The sequence below is a fragment of the Salmo trutta genome, chromosome 11, assembly GCF_901001165.1.
Source record: "Salmo trutta chromosome 11, fSalTru1.1, whole genome shotgun sequence".
Lineage (NCBI taxonomy): Eukaryota > Metazoa > Chordata > Actinopteri > Salmoniformes > Salmonidae > Salmo > Salmo trutta.
The window spans coordinates 17,929,363-17,948,463 of NC_042967.1; the positions used below are offsets into that span (position 1 = coordinate 17,929,363).

The 19,101-nt window shown below is 40.1% G+C and overlaps 1 protein-coding gene across 1 annotated transcript; it reads right to left on the bottom strand.

The window, feature by feature from the left end:
- Positions 1 to 717: 717 nt before the first annotated feature.
- LOC115202008 (fibrinogen-like protein 1) lies at positions 718 to 18,975 on the bottom strand. Its single transcript, XM_029765868.1, has 7 exons — positions 18,916 to 18,975; positions 18,335 to 18,503; positions 17,917 to 18,076; positions 17,024 to 17,118; positions 16,392 to 16,480; positions 1,874 to 2,070; positions 718 to 1,057 (listed from the first exon to the last, which is right to left on the bottom strand). Exons 1-7 carry the CDS (start codon positions 18,973 to 18,975, stop codon positions 835 to 837), a joined length of 993 nt encoding a protein of 330 aa, XP_029621728.1. The 3' UTR covers positions 718 to 834.
- Between the last annotated feature and the right edge of the window lie 126 nt (positions 18,976 to 19,101).

The following is a 19,101-nucleotide window of genomic DNA, read 5'->3' on the forward strand; positions in this document are numbered from 1 at the left end:
ATTTCTAGTGTCTGTTATCTCTGGCTGCAGTATTAACAGGTAGAAACTAGTGAATGTTTTAAGGGTTGGCTTAAAACATGAAGAAAGTGGGCGTGTTCCAGGTTGTCTTTAGTGCAGTCGACCTGTGTAGTAGATTAGATCTCACAATGTCTGGAGAACTGTTTGTCTGAGGAAGCCCATTTATATGATAGAGCAGTCTCTTTTGAGATTGGAATGTGCCCAGCGAGAACGACCTGGAACGTGCACATTCCGGGTGCAAGAGAGAACTCTGGGGGGGGGGGCAATATTTATGTTAAAGTAAGAGTTGATCATAGATAACGTTTAATTAATTTAGTCACAATTGGAAATTATTTGAGTGGAAAGTACACAATTGTACACACATTGTACCATTATTTCTAAAAGAAAAACATGTAAAAATCGCCCAACAGTCACATTAACGCTCCGGTACATTGGAAAGTATGTTTTAAACCTGCTTTGGGCTGGATGTGTGGATGTGTAGTTCATATGCATATGGAATAGCAGCAGGTGGCCTAGCAAGTTAAAACTAATAACCAAAAGGTTGCCAGTTGGAATCCCTGAGCCAACAAGATAAAACATCTGTTGTTCTGCCCTTGAGCAAGGCAGTGGACCCCCCCCCCCCCCCCACAACAACAGCCCCCCACACCTCTCTGATTCAAAGGGGTTGGGTTAAAAGCTGAAATACATTTTTGGTAAGCAATTGATGAAAATAAATGTAATCCTTTAATAATCTATGAGCATAATTACTGTTTTACCTCAATTAGCATCAAGATTGTTATGATTGGATGTTCTCTATGATGTAACACCACCTTTAGCCTATCCTAATTGAGGCAAAACTCTAACAGGATCGATGTCGTCTGGCGTTCTGGTCAGCTGGACATGAGATCCAGCCGGATGGACGTCGGAGGCCCGGATCATCATGACTACGGATTTGATTGAATACCACCAGCCGTGCCAGGTGTACCAGACCACCCCGTCATCCATCACCGCTTGGTACGGCCCGTTGTAGTAGTGACCGTTCAAGTTGCCAGACTCACACCTGGTGGAGAGACACAGAATGACACCAACATCTGAGATTCATAGTGATAGGTCGCGTTCCATTGCTTGGACATTAACAGATCTTACAACTCCTGGATAAGTATTTTACCAGCTAACCATATCATATGTTATAGAAATCTATCAGTCAATAACATAGTCGATGGCAGGCAACCATTGGTTGATTTGCTTTGATTGTGTTTCAGATTATGTTGTGCCCAATAGAAAAGAAGGGCAAATTATGTATTGTGTCATATTGGAGTCACTTTTAGTGTAAATAAGAATATAATATTTCTCAACAATTCTACATTAACGTGGATGCTAGCATGATTACGGATAATCGTGAATGAATCGTGAATAATGATTAGTGAGAAAGTTAGAGGCATAAATAGCATACCCCTGAAGAAATGCTCACGTCCCCTGTTATTGGTAATGGTGAGAGGCTAGCAGCATATTTTGGGGACATGATCTTTGTGCATCTGTAACTTTCTCACTTGTCATTATTCACGACTCATTCATGATTATCCGTAAACATAACGCGAAAAACAACCAAAACAAACTGCAAATGTGTAGTCACAAGCTTGATGTAGTCATTACGGGATAGGAATATGGGACCAAATACTGAACTTGACTAAATTGTATACACTATAAGTGAATTTTTCCAAGTACTTATGACACCTTCAAATGGGGGTGCATTCATTTCTAAATGGTAAAACAGGTGTAACTTTATACTGTATCATACAAAACATTTTCTCTCAAAATGCTGGAGTATAGAGACAAATTAAAAGTTTTAGCTTCTCTGTAATGCAGAAGGTCATACTTGCTGAACCACCAGCCTGACATGTCATGGTGGATACACTTCTCATCGTCCTTGTTGGGATGGTCGTAGGTACTAAACTTGACTCCCAGTTGACCGGCCCCTAGACTGTTCCACTGCCCACTGGGAGGGGGGTGGGCTTCGGGGAGGGCGTCCCCCGCATTGCCAGTGTAGTCACCCAGATGAAGCTTATACTGGTTCTGGAGGGGGAAGAGGAGTATTTTAGGGAGTCATTTTTTAAGTATTTTATGGGGAAATAATTCAGTGATTTTGAATATTTAACTATCACTGAACTAACACCTGATCTCAAATAATCAACTAATTGTGGTCTTCAATTTAGACCTCAATCAAATGCCTACATTGGTGTGCACACTGCAGAAGTCCTGGGCCAGAATTCCCCACGCCTAGTGTAAAAGGTACCACAACTTTAGGTAATAGGCTGAAGACCAGGAGTGAAAGACCAAGGTATGTAACATGCTTGTACTGTAACACAGTCAATGGTCTCCTAAACAGAGCACTGCTGAGATGTATCTTTTTCAATACTGCTGTCTACAAATATTGATCTTGTTCCACGATGGGTTAATGTGAGAAGGTGAATGAAGAGGATTGCTGGTTTTCCCCAGTACCTTTCCTCAAGGACTTTCAAATCACATGTTATTTGTCACATGCTTCGTCAACAACAGGTGTAGACTAACAGTGAAATGCTTACTTACGGGCCCTCGCCCAACAATACAGAGAGAAAGAAAATAATAGAAAAGTAATAACACGTAATAATAAATACACAATGAGTAGAGATACCTTTGTACTGGTACGCCGTGTATATAGCCGAGTCGATGTGCAGGTGTTCGAGGTAGATATGTACATATGGGTAGGGGTAAAGTGACTAGGTAACATGATAGATAATAAACAGTAACAGCAGTATACTGTAGGTAAGGGTAAAGTGACTAGGTAACATGATAGATAATAAACAGTAGCAGCAGTATACTGTAGGTAGGGGTAAAGTGACTAGGTAACAGGATAGATAATAAACAGTAACAGTAGTATACTGTAGGTAGGGGTAAAGTGACTAGGTAACAGGATAGATAATAAACAGTAACAGCAGTATACTGTAGGTAGGGGTGAAGTGACTAGGTAACAGGATAGATAATAAACAGTAGCAGCAGTATACTGTAGGTAGGGGTAAAGTGTCTAGGTAACAGGATAGATAATAAACAGTAACAGCAGTATACTGTAGGTAGGGGTGAAGTGACTAGGTAACAGGATAGATAATAAACAGTAACAGCAGTATACTGTAGGTAGGGGTAAAGTGACTAGGTAACAGGATAGATAATAAACAGTAACAGCAGTATACTGTAGGTAGGGTAAAGTGACTAGGTAACAGGATAGATAATAAACAGTAACAGCAGTATACTGTAGGTAGGGGTAAAGTGACTAGGTAACAGGATAGATAATAAACAGTAACAGCAGTATACTGTAGGTAGGGTAAAGTGACTAGGTAACAGGATAGATAATAAACAGTAACAGCAGTATACTGTAGGTAGGGTAAAGTGTCTAGGTAACAGGATAGATAATAAACAGTAACAACAGTATACTGTAGGTAGGGGTGAAGTGACTAGGTAACAGGGTAGATAATAAACAGTAACAACAGTATACTGTAGGTAGGGGTAAAGTGACTAGGTAACAGGATAGATAATAAACAGTAACAGCAGTATACTGTAGGTAGGGGTAAAGTGACTAGGTAACAGGATAGATAATAAACAGTAGCAGCAGTATACTGTAGGTAGGGGTAAAGTGACTAGGTAACAGGATAGATAATAAACAGTAACAGCAGTATACTGTAGGTAGGGGTAAAGTGACTAGGTAACAGGATAGATAATAAACAGTAACAGCAGTATACTGTAGGTAGGGGTAAAGTGACTAGGTAACAGGATAGATAATAAACAGTAACAGCAGTATACTGTAGGTAGGGGTAAAGTGACTAGGTAACAGGATAGATAATAAACAGTAACAGCAGTATACTGTAGGTAGGGGTGAAGTGACTAGGTAACAGGATAGATAATAAACAGTAACAGCAGTATACTGTAGGTAGGGGTAAAGTGACTAGGTAACAGGATAGATAATAAACAGTAACAGCAGTATACTGTAGGTAGGGGTGAAGTGACTAGGTAACAGGATAGATAATAAACAGTAACAGCAGTATACTGTAGGTAGGGGTAAAGTGACTAGGCAACATGATAGATAATAAACAGTAGCAGCAGTATACTGTAGGTAGGGGTAAAGTGACTAGGTAACAGGATAGATAATAAACAGTAACAGCAGTATACTGTAGGTAGGGGTAAAGTGACTAGGTAACAGGATAGATAATAAACAGTAACAGCAGTATACTGTAGGTAGGGGTAAAGTTACTAGGTAACAGGATAGATAATAAACAGTAGCAGCAGTATAATGTAGGTAGGGGTAAAGTGACTAGGTAACAGGATAGATAATAGACAGTAACAGCAGTATACTGTAGGTAGGGGTGAAGTGACTAGGTAACAGGATAGATAATAAACAGTAGCAGCAGTATAATGTAGGTAGGGGTAAAGTGACTAGGTAACAGGATAGATAATAGACAGTAACAGCAGTATACTGTAGGTAGGGTAAAGTGACTAGGTAACAGGATAGATAATAAACAGTAACAGCAGTATACTGTAGGTAGGGGTGAAGTGACTAGGTAACAGGATAGATAATAAACAGTAGCAGCAGTATACTGTAGGTAGGGGTAAAGTGACTAGGTAACAGGATAGATAATAAACAGTAACAGCAGTATACTGTAGGTAGGGGTGAAGTGACTAGGTAACAGGATAGATAATAAACAGTAGCAGCAGTATACTGTAGGTAGGGGTGAAGTGACTAGGTAACAGGATAGATAATAAACAGTAGCAGCAGTATACTGTAGGTAGGGGTAAAGTGACTAGGTAACAGGATAGATAATAAACAGTAACAGCAGTATACTGTAGGTAGGGGTGAAGTGACTAGGTAACAGGATAGATAATAAACAGTAGCAGCAGTATACTGTAGGTAGGGGTAAAGTGACTAGGTAACAGGATAGATAATAAACAGTAACAGCAGTATACTGTAGGTAGGGGTAAAGTGACTAGGTAACAGGATAGATAATAAACAGTAACAGTAGTATACTGTAGATAGGGGTAAAGTGACTAGGTAACAGGATAGATAATAAACAGTAACAGTAGTATACTGTAGGTAGGGGTGAAGTGACTAGGTAACAGGATAGATAATAAACAGTAACAGCAGTATACTGTAGGTAGGGGTAAAGTGACTAGGTAACAGGATAGATAATAAACAGTAGCAGCAGTATACTGTAGGTAGGGTAAAGTGACTAGACAACAGGATAGATAATAAACAGTAGCAGCAGTATACTGTAGGTAGGGGTAAAGTGACTAGGTAACAGGATAGATAATAAACAGTAACAGCAGTATACTGTAGGTAGGGGTGAAGTGACTAGGTAACAGGATAGATAATAAACAGTAGCAGCAGTATACTGTAGGTAGGGGTAAAGTGACTAGGTAACAGGATAGATAATAAACAGTAGCAGCAGTATACTGTAGGTAGGGGTAAAGTGACTAGGTAACAGGATAGATAATAAACAGTAACAGCAGTATACTGTAGGTAGGGGTAAAGTGACTAGGTAACAGGATAGATAATAAACAGTAACAGCAGTATACTGTAGGTAGGGGTGAAGTGACTAGGTAACAGGATAGATAATAAACAGTAGCAGCAGTATACTGTAGGTAGGGGTAAAGTGACTAGGTAACAGGATAGATAATAAACAGTAACAGCAGTATACTGTAGGTAGGGGTGAAGTGACTAGGTAACAGGATAGATAATAAACAGTAACAGCAGTATACTGTAGGTAGGGGTAAAGTGACTAGGTAACAGGATAGATAATAAACAGTAACAGCAGTATACTGTAGGTAGGGGTAAAGTGACTAGGTAACAGGATAGATAATAGACAGTAACAGCAGTATACTGTAGGTAGGGGTAAAGTGACTAGGTAACAGGATAGATAATAAACAGTAGCAGCAGTATACTGTAGGTAGGGTGAAGTGACTAGGTAACAGGATAGATAATAAACAGTAGCAGCAGTATACTGTAGGTAGGGGTAAAGTGACTAGGTAACAGGATAGATAATAAACAGTAACAGCAGTATACTGTAGGTAGGGTAAAGTGACTAGGTAACAGGATAGATAATAAACAGTAGCAGCAGTATACTGTAGGTAGGGGTGAAGTGACTAGGTAACAGGATAGATAATAAACAGTAGCAGCAGTATACTGTAGATAGGGGTAAAGTGACTAGGTAACAGGATAGATAATAAACAGTAACAGCAGTATACTGTAGGTAGGGGTAAAGTGACTAGGTAACAGGATAGATAATAAACAGTAACAGCAGTATACTGTAGGTAGGGTAAAGTGACTAGGTAACAGGATAGATAATAAACAGTAGCAGCAGTATACTGTAGATAGGGGTAAAGTGACTAGGTAACAGGACAGATAATAAACAGTAACAGCAGTATACTGTAGGTAGGGGTAAAGTGACTAGGTAACAGGATAGATAATAAACAGTAACAGCAGTATACTGTAGGTAGGGGTGAAGTGACTAGGTAACAGGATAGATAATAAACAGTAACAGCAGTATACTGTAGGTAGGGTAAAGTGACTAGGTAACAGGATAGATAATAAACAGTAACAACAGTATACTGTAGGTAGGGTGAAGTGACTAGGTAACAGGATAGATAATAGACAGTAACAGCAGTATACTGTAGGTAGGGGTAAAGTTACTAGGTAACAGGATAGATAATAAACAGTAGCAGCAGTATAATGTAGGTAGGGGTAAAGTGACTAGGTAACAGGATAGATAATAGACAGTAACAGCAGTATACTGTAGGTAGGGGTGAAGTGACTAGGTAACAGGATAGATAATAAACAGTAGCAGCAGTATAATGTAGGTAGGGGTAAAGTGACTAGGTAACAGGATAGATAATAAACAGTAGCAGCAGTATACTGTAGGTAGGGGTAAAGTGACTAGGTAACAGGATAGATAATAAACAGTAACAGCAGTATACTGTAGGTAGGGGTGAAGTGACTAGGTAACAGGATAGATAATAAACAGTAGCAGCAGTATACTGTAGGTAGGGGTGAAGTGACTAGGTAACAGGATAGATAATAAACAGTAGCAGCAGTATACTGTAGGTAGGGGTAAAGTGACTAGGTAACAGGATAGATAATAAACAGTAACAGCAGTATACTGTAGGTAGGGGTGAAGTGACTAGGTAACAGGATAGATAATAAACAGTAGCAGCAGTATACTGTAGGTAGGGGTAAAGTGACTAGGTAACAGGATAGATAATAAACAGTAACAGCAGTATACTGTAGGTAGGGGTAAAGTGACTAGGTAACAGGATAGATAATAAACAGTAACAGTAGTATACTGTAGATAGGGGTAAAGTGACTAGGTAACAGGATAGATAATAAACAGTAACAGTAGTATACTGTAGGTAGGGGTGAAGTGACTAGGTAACAGGATAGATAATAAACAGTAACAGCAGTATACTGTAGGTAGGGGTAAAGTGACTAGGTAACAGGATAGATAATAAACAGTAGCAGCAGTATACTGTAGGTAGGGTAAAGTGACTAGACAACAGGATAGATAATAAACAGTAGCAGCAGTATACTGTAGGTAGGGGTAAAGTGACTAGGTAACAGGATAGATAATAAACAGTAACAGCAGTATACTGTAGGTAGGGGTGAAGTGACTAGGTAACAGGATAGATAATAAACAGTAGCAGCAGTATACTGTAGGTAGGGGTAAAGTGACTAGGTAACAGGATAGATAATAAACAGTAGCAGCAGTATACTGTAGGTAGGGGTAAAGTGACTAGGTAACAGGATAGATAATAAACAGTAACAGCAGTATACTGTAGGTAGGGGTAAAGTGACTAGGTAACAGGATAGATAATAAACAGTAACAGCAGTATACTGTAGGTAGGGGTGAAGTGACTAGGTAACAGGATAGATAATAAACAGTAGCAGCAGTATACTGTAGGTAGGGGTAAAGTGACTAGGTAACAGGATAGATAATAAACAGTAACAGCAGTATACTGTAGGTAGGGGTGAAGTGACTAGGTAACAGGATAGATAATAAACAGTAACAGCAGTATACTGTAGGTAGGGGTAAAGTGACTAGGTAACAGGATAGATAGACAGTAACAGCAGTATACTGTAGGTAGGGGTAAAGTGACTAGGTAACAGGATAGATAATAAACAGTAACAGCAGTATACTGTAGGTAGGGGTAAAGTGACTAGGTAACAGGATAGATAATAGACAGTAACAGCAGTATACTGTAGGTAGGGGTAAAGTGACTAGGTAACAGGATAGATAATAAACAGTAGCAGCAGTATACTGTAGGTAGGGTGAAGTGACTAGGTAACAGGATAGATAATAAACAGTAGCAGCAGTATACTGTAGGTAGGGGTAAAGTGACTAGGTAACAGGATAGATAATAAACAGTAACAGCAGTATACTGTAGGTAGGGTAAAGTGACTAGGTAACAGGATAGATAATAAACAGTAGCAGCAGTATACTGTAGGTAGGGGTGAAGTGACTAGGTAACAGGATAGATAATAAACAGTAGCAGCAGTATACTGTAGATAGGGGTAAAGTGACTAGGTAACAGGATAGATAATAAACAGTAACAGCAGTATACTGTAGGTAGGGGTAAAGTGACTAGGTAACAGGATAGATAATAAACAGTAACAGCAGTATACTGTAGGTAGGGGTGAAGTGACTAGGTAACAGGATAGATAATAAACAGTAACAACAGTATACTGTAGGTAGGGGTAAAGTGACTAGGTAACAGGATAGATAATAAACAGTAACAGCAGTATACTGTAGGTAGGGTAAAGTGACTAGGTAACAGGATAGATAATAAACAGTAGCAGCAATATACTGTAGATAGGGGTAAAGTGACTAGGTAACAGGACAGATAATAAACAGTAACAGCAGTATACTGTAGGTAGGGGTAAAGTGACTAGGTAACAGGATAGATAATAAACAGTAACAGCAGTATACTGTAGGTAGGGGTGAAGTGACTAGGTAACAGGATAGATAATAAACAGTAACAGCAGTATACTGTAGGTAGGGTAAAGTGACTAGGTAACAGGATAGATAATAAACAGTAACAACAGTATACTGTAGGTAGGGTGAAGTGACTAGGTAACAGGATAGATAATAGACAGTAACAGCAGTATACTGTAGGTAGGGGTAAAGTGACTAGGTAACAGGATAGATAATAAACAGTAGCAGCAGTATACTGTAGGTAGGGGTAAAGTGACTAGGTAACAGGATAGATAATAAACAGTAGCAGCAGTATACTGTAGGTAGGGGTGAAGTGACTAGGTAACAGGATAGATAATAGACAGTAACAGCAGTATACTGTAGGTAGGGGTAAAGTGACTAGGTAACAGGATAGATAATAAACAGTAACAGCAGTATACTGTAGGTAGGGGTAAAGTGACTAGGTAACAGGATAGATAATAAACAGTAACAGCAGTATACTGTAGGTAGGGGTGAAGTGACTAGGTAACAGGATAGATAATAAACAGTAACAGCAGTATACTGTAGGTAGGGGTAAAGTGACTAGGTAACAGGATAGATAGACAGTAACAGCAGTATACTGTAGGTAGGGGTAAAGTGACTAGGTAACAGGATAGATAATAAACAGTAACAGTAGTATACTGTAGGTAGGGGTGAAGTGACTAGGTAACAGGATAGATAATAAACAGTAACAGCAGTATACTGTAGGTAGGGGTAAAGTGACTAGGTAACAGGATAGATAATAAACAGTAACAGCAGTATACTGTAGGTATCGGTGAAGTGACTAGGTAACAGGATAGATAATAAACAGTAGCAGCAGTATACTGTAGGTAGGGGTGAAGTGACTAGGTAACAGGATAGATAATAAACAGTAACAGCAGTATACTGTAGGTAGGGGTAAAGTGACTAGGTAACAGGATAGATAATAAACAGTAGCAGCAGTATACTGTAGGTAGGGTAAAGTGACTAGACAACAGGATAGATAATAAACAGTAGCAGCAGTATACTGTAGGTAGGGGTGAAGTGACTAGGTAACAGGATAGATAATAAACAGTAACAGCAGTATACTGTAGGTAGGGGTAAAGTGACTAGGTAACAGGATAGATAATAAACAGTAACAGCAGTATACTGTAGGTAGGGGTGAAGTGACTAGGTAACAGGATAGATAATAAACAGTAACAGCAGTATACTGTAGGTAGGGGTAAAGTGACTAGGTAACAGGATAGATAATAAACAGTAGCAGCAGTATACTGTAGGTAGGGGTAAAGTGACTAGGTAACAGGATAGATAATAAACAGTAACAGTAGTATACTGTAGGTAGGGGTGAAGTGACTAGGTAACAGGATAGATAATAAACAGTAACAGCAGTATACTGTAGGTAGGGGTAAAGTGACTAGGTAACAGGATAGATAATAAACAGTAGCAGCAGTATACTGTAGGTAGGGGTAAAGTGACTAGGTAACAGGATAGATAATAAACAGTAGCAGCAGTATACTGTAGGTAGGGGTGAAGTGACTAGGTAACAGGATAGATAATAAACAGTAACAGCAGTATACTGTAGATAGGGGTAAAGTGACTAGGTAACAGGATAGATAATAAACAGTAACAGCAGTATACTGTAGGTAGGGGTAAAGTGACTAGGTAACAGGATAGATAATAAACAGTAACAGCAGTATACTGTAGGTAGGGGTAAAGTGACTAGGTAACAGGATAGATAATAAACAGTAACAGCAGTATACTGTAGGTAGGGGTAAAGTGACTAGGTAACAGGATAGATAATAAACAGTAACAGCAGTATACTGTAGGTAGGGGTAAAGTGACTAGGTAACAGGATAGATAATAAACAGTAACAGCAGTATACTGTAGGTAGGGTAAAGTGACTAGGTAACAGGATAGATAATAAACAGTAACAGCAGTATACTGTAGATAGGGGTAAAGTTACTAGGTAACAGGATAGATAATAAACAGTAACAACAGTATACTGTAGGTAGGGGTAAAGTTACTAGGTAACAGGATAGATAATAAACAGTAGCAGCAGTATACTGTAGGTAGGGGTGAAGTGACTAGGTAACAGGATAGATAATAAACAGTAACAGCAGTATACTGTAGGTAGGGGTAAAGTGACTAGGTAACAGGATAGATAATAAACAGTAACAGCAGTATACTGTAGGTAGGGGTAAAGTGACTAGGTAACAGGATAGATAATAAACAGTAACAACAGTATACTGTAGGTAGGGGTAAAGTGACTAGGTAACAGGATAGATAATAAACAGTAGCAGCAGTATACTGTAGGTAGGGTAAAGTGACTAGGTAACAGGATAGATAATAAAACAGTAGCAGCAGTATACTGTAGGTAGGGGTGAAGTGACTAGGTAACAGGATAGATAATAAACAGTAACAGCAGTATACTGTAGGTAGGGGTAAAGTGACTAGGTAACAGGATAGATAATAAACAGTAGCAGCAGTATACTGTAGGTAGGGGTAAAGTGACTAGGTAACAGGATAGATAATAAACAGTAGCAGCAGTATACTGTAGGTAGGGGTGAAGTGACTAGGTAACAGGATAGATAATAAACAGTAACAGCAGTATACTGTAGATAGGGGTAAAGTGACTAGGTAACAGGATAGATAATAAACAGTAACAGCAGTATACTGTAGGTAGGGGTAAAGTGACTAGGTAACAGGATAGATAATAAACAGTAACAGCAGTATACTGTAGGTAGGGGTAAAGTGACTAGGTAACAGGATAGATAATAAACAGTAACAGCAGTATACTGTAGGTAGGGGTGAAGTGACTAGGTAACAGGATAGATAATAAACAGTAACAGCAGTATACTGTAGGTAGGGGTGAAGTGACTAGGTAACATGATAGATAATAAACAGTAACAGCAGTATACTGTAGGTAGGGGTGAAGTGACTAGGTAACAGGATAGATAATAAACAGTAACAACAGTATACTGTAGGTAGGGGTAAAGTTACTAGGTAACAGGATAGATAATAAACAGTAACAACAGTATACTGTAGGTAGGGGTAAAGTGACTAGGTAACAGGATAGATAATAAACAGTAACAGCAGTATACTGTAGGTAGGGGTAAAGTGACTAGGTAACAGGATAGATAATAAACAGTAACAGCAGTATACTGTAGGTAGGGGTAAAGTGACTAGGTAACAGGATAGATAATAGACAGTAACAGCAGTATACTGTAGATAGGGGTAAAGTGACTAGGTAACAGGATAGATAATAGACAGTAACAGCAGTATACTGTAGATAGGGGTAAAGTGACTAGGTAACAGGGTAGATAATAAACAGTAACAGCAGTATACTGTAGGTAGGGGTGAAGTGACTAGGTAACATGATAGATAATAAACAGTAACAGCAGTATACTGTAGGTAGGGGTGAAGTGACTAGGTAACATGATAGATAATAAACAGTAACAGCAGTATACTGTAGGTAGGGGTGAAGTGACTAGGTAACAGGATAGATAATAAACAGTAACAGCAGTATACTGTAGGTAGGGGTAAAGTGACTAGGTAACAGGATAGATAATAAACAGTAACAACAGTATACTGTAGGTAGGGGTAAAGTGACTAGGTAACAGGATAGATAATAAACAGTAACAACAGTATACTGTAGGTAGGGGTAAAGTGACTAGGTAACAGGATAGATAATAAACAGTAGCAGCAGTATACTGTAGGTAGGGGTGAAGTGACTAGGTAACAGGATAGATAATAAACAGTAACAGCAGTATACTGTAGGTAGGGGTGAAGTGACTAGGTAACAGGATAGATAATAAACAGTAACAGCAGTATACTGTAGGTAGGGGTAAAGTGACTAGGTAACAGGATAGATAATAAACAGTAACAGCAGTATACTGTAGGTAGGGGTAAAGTGACTAGGTAACAGGATAGATAATAAACAGTAACAGCAGTATACTGTAGGTAGGGGTGAAGTGACTAGTCAACAGGATAGATAATAAACAGTAGCAGCAGTATACTGTAGGTAGGGGTAAAGTGACTAGGTAACAGGATAGATAATAGACAGTAACAGCAGTATACTGTAGGTAGGGGTAAAGTGACTAGGTAACAGGATAGATAATAAACAGTAGCAGCAGTATACTGTAGGTAGGGGTAAAGTGACTAGGTAACAGGATAGATAATAAACAGTAACAGTAGTATACTGTAGGTAGGGGTGAAGTGACTAGGTAACAGGATAGATAATAAACAGTAACAGCAGTATACTGTAGGTAGGGGTAAAGTGACTAGGTAACAGGATAGATAATAAACAGTAGCAGCAGTATACTGTAGGTAGGGGTAAAGTGACTAGGTAACAGGATAGATAATAAACAGTAACAGCAGTATACTGTAGGTAGGGGTAAAGTGACTAGGTAACAGGATAGATAATAAACAGTAACAGCAGTATACTGTAGGTAGGGGTAAAGTGACTAGGTAACAGGATAGATAATAAACAGTAACAGTAGTATACTGTAGGTAGGGGTGAAGTGACTAGGTAACAGGATAGATAATAGACAGTAACAGCAGTATACTGTAGGTAGGGGTAAAGTGACTAGGTAACAGGATAGATAATAGACAGTAACAGCAGTATACTGTAGGTAGGGGTAAAGTGACTAGGTAACAGGATAGATAATAAACAGTAACAGCAGTATACTGTAGGTAGGGGTGAAGTGACTAGGTAACAGGATAGATAATAAACAGTAACAGCAGTATACTGTAGGTAGGGGTGAAGTGACTAGGTAACATGATAGATAATAAACAGTAACAGCAGTATACTGTAGGTAGGGGTAAAGTGACTAGGTAACAGGATAGATAATAAACAGTAGCAGCAGTATACTGTAGGTAGGGGTAAAGTGACTAGGTAACAGGATAGATAATAAACAGTAACAGCAGTATACTGTAGGTAGGGGTAAAGTGACTAGGTAACATGATAGATAATAAACAGTAACAGCAGTATACTGTAGGTAGGGGTAAAGTGACTACGTAACAGGATAGATAATAGACAGTAACAGCAGTATACTGTAGGTAGGGGTGAAGTGACTAGGTAACAGGATAGATAATAAACAGTAACAGCAGTATACTGTAGGTAGGGGTGAAGTGACTAGGTAACAGGATAGATAATAAACAGTAACAGCAGTATACTGTAGGTAGGGGTAAAGTGACTAGGTAACAGGATAGATAATAAACAGTAACAACAGTATACTGTAGGTAGGGGTAAAGTGACTAGGTAACAGGATAGATAATAAACAGTAGCAGCAGTATACTGTAGGTAGGGGTAAAGTGACTAGGTAACAGGATAGATAATAAACAGTAACAGCAGTATACTGTAGGTAGGGGTAAAGTGACTAGGTAACAGGATAGATAATAAACAGTAACAGCAGTATACTGTAGGTAGGGGTGAAGTGACTAGGTAACAGGATAGATAATAGACAGTAACAGCAGTATACTGTAGGTAGGGGTAAAGTGACTAGGTAACAGGATAGATAATAAACAGTAACAGCAGTATACTGTAGGTAGGGGTAAAGTGACTAGGTAACATGATAGATAATAAACAGTAACAGCAGTATACTGTAGGTAGGGTAAATTGACTAGGTAACAGGATAGATAATAAACAGTAACAGCAGTATACTGTAGGTAGGGGTAAAGTGACTAGTCAAAAGAGTTAGTGCAAATGGGGGTCAATGCAGATGGTATCAGTAGCTATTTGGTGAACTATTTAGCAGTCTTATGGTTTGGGGGTAGAAGCTGTTCAGGGTCCTGTTGTTCCAGACTTGGTGCATCGGTACCGCTTGCCGTGTGGTAGCAGAGAGAACAGTCCATGACTTGGGTGGCTGAAGTGTTTTATCATTTTTAGGGCCTTCCTCTGACACCGCCTGGTATAGAGGTCCTGGACGGCCATATGCACTACCCTCTGTAGCACCTTGTTGTCGAATGCAAAGCAGTTGCCATACCAAGCAGTGATGCAGCCAGTTAAGATTCTCTCAATGGTAGAGCTGTAGAACTTCTTGAGGATCTGAGGGCCCATGACAAATCTTTTCAGCCTCCTGAGGTGGAAGAGGCATTGTCGTGCCTTCTTCAGGACTGTGTTGGTGTGCTTGGACCATGTTAATTCCTTAGTGATGTGGACACCAAGGAACTTGAAGCTCTCGACCTGCTCCACTACAGCCCCGTCAATGTGAATGGGGGCGTGCTCGGCCTACCGTTTCCTGTAGTCCACGATCAGCTCCTGGCTCCACACTGCCATGTCACTGATCTTCCTATAGGCCAGAGCTCACAAACCTTGTCCCTGGAGAGCTACCATCCTGTAGGTTTTCACTCCAACCATAATCTAGCACACCTGATTCTAATAATCAGCTGGTTGATTAACTGAATCAGGTGAGTTACATCTGGGGTTGGAATGAAAACCTACAGGAAGGTAGCTCTCCAGGAACCGGGTTGGAGAGCCCTGCTATAGGCTGTCTCATCATCGTTGGTGATCGGGCCTACCACCGTCGTGCCATCAGCAAACTTAATGACGGTATTGGAGTTGTGCGCGGCCACGCACCCTGAGGGGCTCCCGTGTGGAGGATCAGTGTGGTGGATGTAATGTTGACAACCCTCACCACCTGAGGGCGGCCCGTCAGGAAGTCCAGGATCCAGTTGCAGAGGGAGGTGTTCAGTCCCAGGGTCCTTAGCTTAGTGATGAGCTTTGAGGCTACTATGGTGTTGAATGCTGAGCTATAGTCAATGAACAACATTCTCACATAGGAGTTCCTCTTATCCAAGTGGGAGAGGGCAGTGTGGAATGCAATAGAGATTATGTGGATCTGTTGGGGCGGTATGCGAATTGGAGTGGGTCCAAGGTTTCTCGGATGATGGTGTTGATGTGAGCTATGGCCAGCCTTTCAAAGCATTTCATTGGTACAGTTGTGAGTGCTACAGGGCGGTAGACATTTAGACAGGTTACCTTGGCATCCTTGGGCACAGGAACTATGGTGGTCAACTTTACATGTGGAAGGTATTACAGACACGGTCAGGGAGAGGTAGAAAATGTCAGCTGATCAGCGCATGCTCTGTATACTCGTCCTGGTAATCCCCAGTTTATACAGTATGAACGGTAGATTGGTTCGTTTTTTTGCGAAAAAGGACTTATGTTAACAAAGAAAGGGAAGGGGGGGTGTTGGGTTAAAAAAGACAAAGGAAGGAGAGATACTACAAATGTCCTTGTTCTTTACGTTCTATCAATATCTCAACTGCCTTTTGTACAGTTTGAACAAGAGTAGACAAAATAGTGACAGCCAATGTTATGGGAAAACCGTGTCTGTTCCATGTGAGGAATGTCTGCAGTAAAGACCGTGGTGTTGTGTTCACGTGTACCTTTTCATCATCCACTTTCATGTTTTTGTACTTGGCAAAGCGCTGGTTTCCATCAAAGTCCTCCATGTTGATCTTTAGGTTGTAGTCGCCTAGAAAACAGAGTCAAATACAGGTAATAAAGAGCCGAAATGGCCACCAATTGTATCCCAGGTGGGTGAGATACTAGTGGTGGTGGATGAGTTGAGTTGCTGTGGCCTCATACAATGTAAAGCACTCGGGGCCATGATCAGACTTGAGATAAGTAAACTTAACATGGACTTAAGCCAATAAAAGATGGATTATGTCAACATTTTTGAACTTGAGTCCATTTTAAGTCAACGTATCTGAAGTTGGAAATAGGGCTCTTAGAGCTTTTAACTATAGTAGAGCTCAATGTAACGTAAAAGCTATTTCTTGTCATTATTAGGTACATTCCATGTGAATTTGGCCACATGCCTCCAGATGTTTTTTCTAGCCAAGTGTTGTTACCTGGCTAAGAAAACTCTGGATCCTAGTTATAACCTGACTAAGGCCAGGAAAAACTCTGGGTCATATTATTATTACAGCCTGTTCCAAGGGGCCAGGAGTTTTTCCTGGTCAGATCAAGTGGTGGGGAAAAACTCTTGGCCCTAGTTGTAGGTTTTCCTCTTCACCTTGAGAGGTGAGGTAGTGTAGGGGGTCGTTCCCTAGCCAGAATTCTCCGTCTGACTCGCTGTCTCCAAAACCATGCTTATACTCCACCCACGCTCTGTACAGGGAGAGAGAAACACCCACATGCAAGTGTCGCTAAACCTGAAACCCCCAACGATGGAGCAATTCCACGCCAGCGGGAGCAGAAAATATTTTAGTATCTCAGATTGTTTTGGCAAATCTCACAAAAATGTAATTGGGAGGAAGGATGTTTGAGTTATATAATTAAAAGTACCAGAATGCCCACTCTGGAATGAAGTACTTGTAGAGTATATTGTTCCAAAAATCAAAAAGGTAGTTTTGAGATATTCATATTCATAGTGTTGAATAAATGAATGTGAATGTCAGAGTCTGGACATATTCCATCAGTTAGATCATATTATAAAGAGTATGACGACACTGATGTCTGTATCTGCTACAGTTCACAGGTCATAAGGTCTGACAGGAGACGTGTAGGTCTTACATGAAGCCACTTTAGGCCCCTTTATCACGATTTTCCCCAAAAAATGTAAAAAGCATGTTAAACATCATTCCTCCCAATGAAGTTTATTTGCGAGAACAATCTGAGATACCAGAAATATTTTTTTGCTCCCAATTCATGATCTGTGCTGGAGCTCTGAGAAAGCATACCATGACAATTTGTTGCAAACCAAAAGGTGTTAGTTAGGATATCTAATGTAAAATACATCAAACATTCATATAGTATTTGTTTATTCCTACAATTGCCCTTACAAAAATGAACAGTACTTATATTGCAGTATAACTGCAGTGCAGTGTAACTAAAATTTACTTTTTCAAATGATTTCATTTGATCAATCAACCTGTCAGTAGATGGTGGTGTTTTCTTTCCACCTACCTGTCGAAGGACTCCGTTCCGTCCTTTCTCCTCTGGAAGACAGTCCAGCCTCCTCCATCACTCATGTCACAGAACACCATGAAGGAGGAGGGAGCCCGGTCCGGTCTGATCATATACAGGCCACTAACTGAGTTCCCATCCTTAAAGATCTCAGCGCAGTCTAAACACACAGAGGACATGGTTACAGTGCATGCACACCAAATGGCACCCGATCCATTCCTTATACAGCGCATTATCTTTGACTATTTATGTCTGTTTTAAAAATGAAATTGAATAGCTAATCAAACATGAATCACACAAAAAAACTAAATTCAGTTCAGAAAAAAGACATTCCATTGGTTCTATCCATTCTATGTTCTACCCATAGAATTCCACATCAACAACAACAGGACCTATGTGGTTCTACCCCCTGCCTGACCTTTGTACTGGCCCCCAGTCTGGAGGTGTGTCTGGGGGATCTGAGGCAGCTTCTGGGCCTGGCTGAGGTGGAGCCCCTGGATGTAGCGGTGCTGCTCGTTGATCACCCTCACCAGGTCCTCCATCTCAGCCTGCAGACGCCCCACCATCTCCCCACACTGCACTGGGGCCTAGTGGACAGGGGGAGTGGGGGACCCTGTTCACTCTCTCAGGCTATAGAAGTCATTTAACAAAACAGTTTTTTAAAGTCATCAGAATGGTCCGTTCTATCACAGTTTTCAAGATAAGATAAAGGAACAAGTTTGTTCATTTTATGTGTTAGCCTACAAATGCTAATCTCAGTACATTAAACAATAACATAAATAAAGAAACCTGTTATGATATAATCTGATATGAACTATATTTGGATGCAGAGACAGACGATGCATGCACACAAAAACAGACACAAACATACATGCAGGTGCATGCAGAATACACCAACATGGCACATAAGATGTCATCATCACAACGTATGTGGGTGTTAAGGAAGTAGAATTATGCACAATATGAACCAAAGCCAATCAAAATCTAAATAAATCTTACCGAGTGGCATTCCGTGAGGAACAAAAGCCCCAAAACTGCTATGGTGGACGCTCCTGCCATGGCGTGTGAGCTATGTTCAACCTCCAGTGTTACTGACGCTCTGTTCACCCTACCCTCTGACAACCCACCATGGAAGACACTGGCTACATCCCAAATGGCACCTGGTCAGTAGTAGTAGTAAACTAT

Bases quoted from the DNA above. Each gene is read 5' to 3' on its own strand.
- LOC115202008 (XM_029765868.1), bottom strand. From the start codon at position 18,975: ATGGCAGGAGCGTCCACCATAGCAGTTTTGGGGCTTTTGTTCCTCACG. The intron at 16,481-17,023 runs GTGAAGAGGAAA...TCTGTTTTCTAG, and splicing joins ACACTACCTCACCTCTCAAG to GCGACTACAACCTAAAGATC. The intron at 2,071-16,391 runs GTACACGTGAAC...TTCCCCCTCCAG, and splicing joins TGAAAGTGGATGATGAAAAG to AACCAGTATAAGCTTCATCT.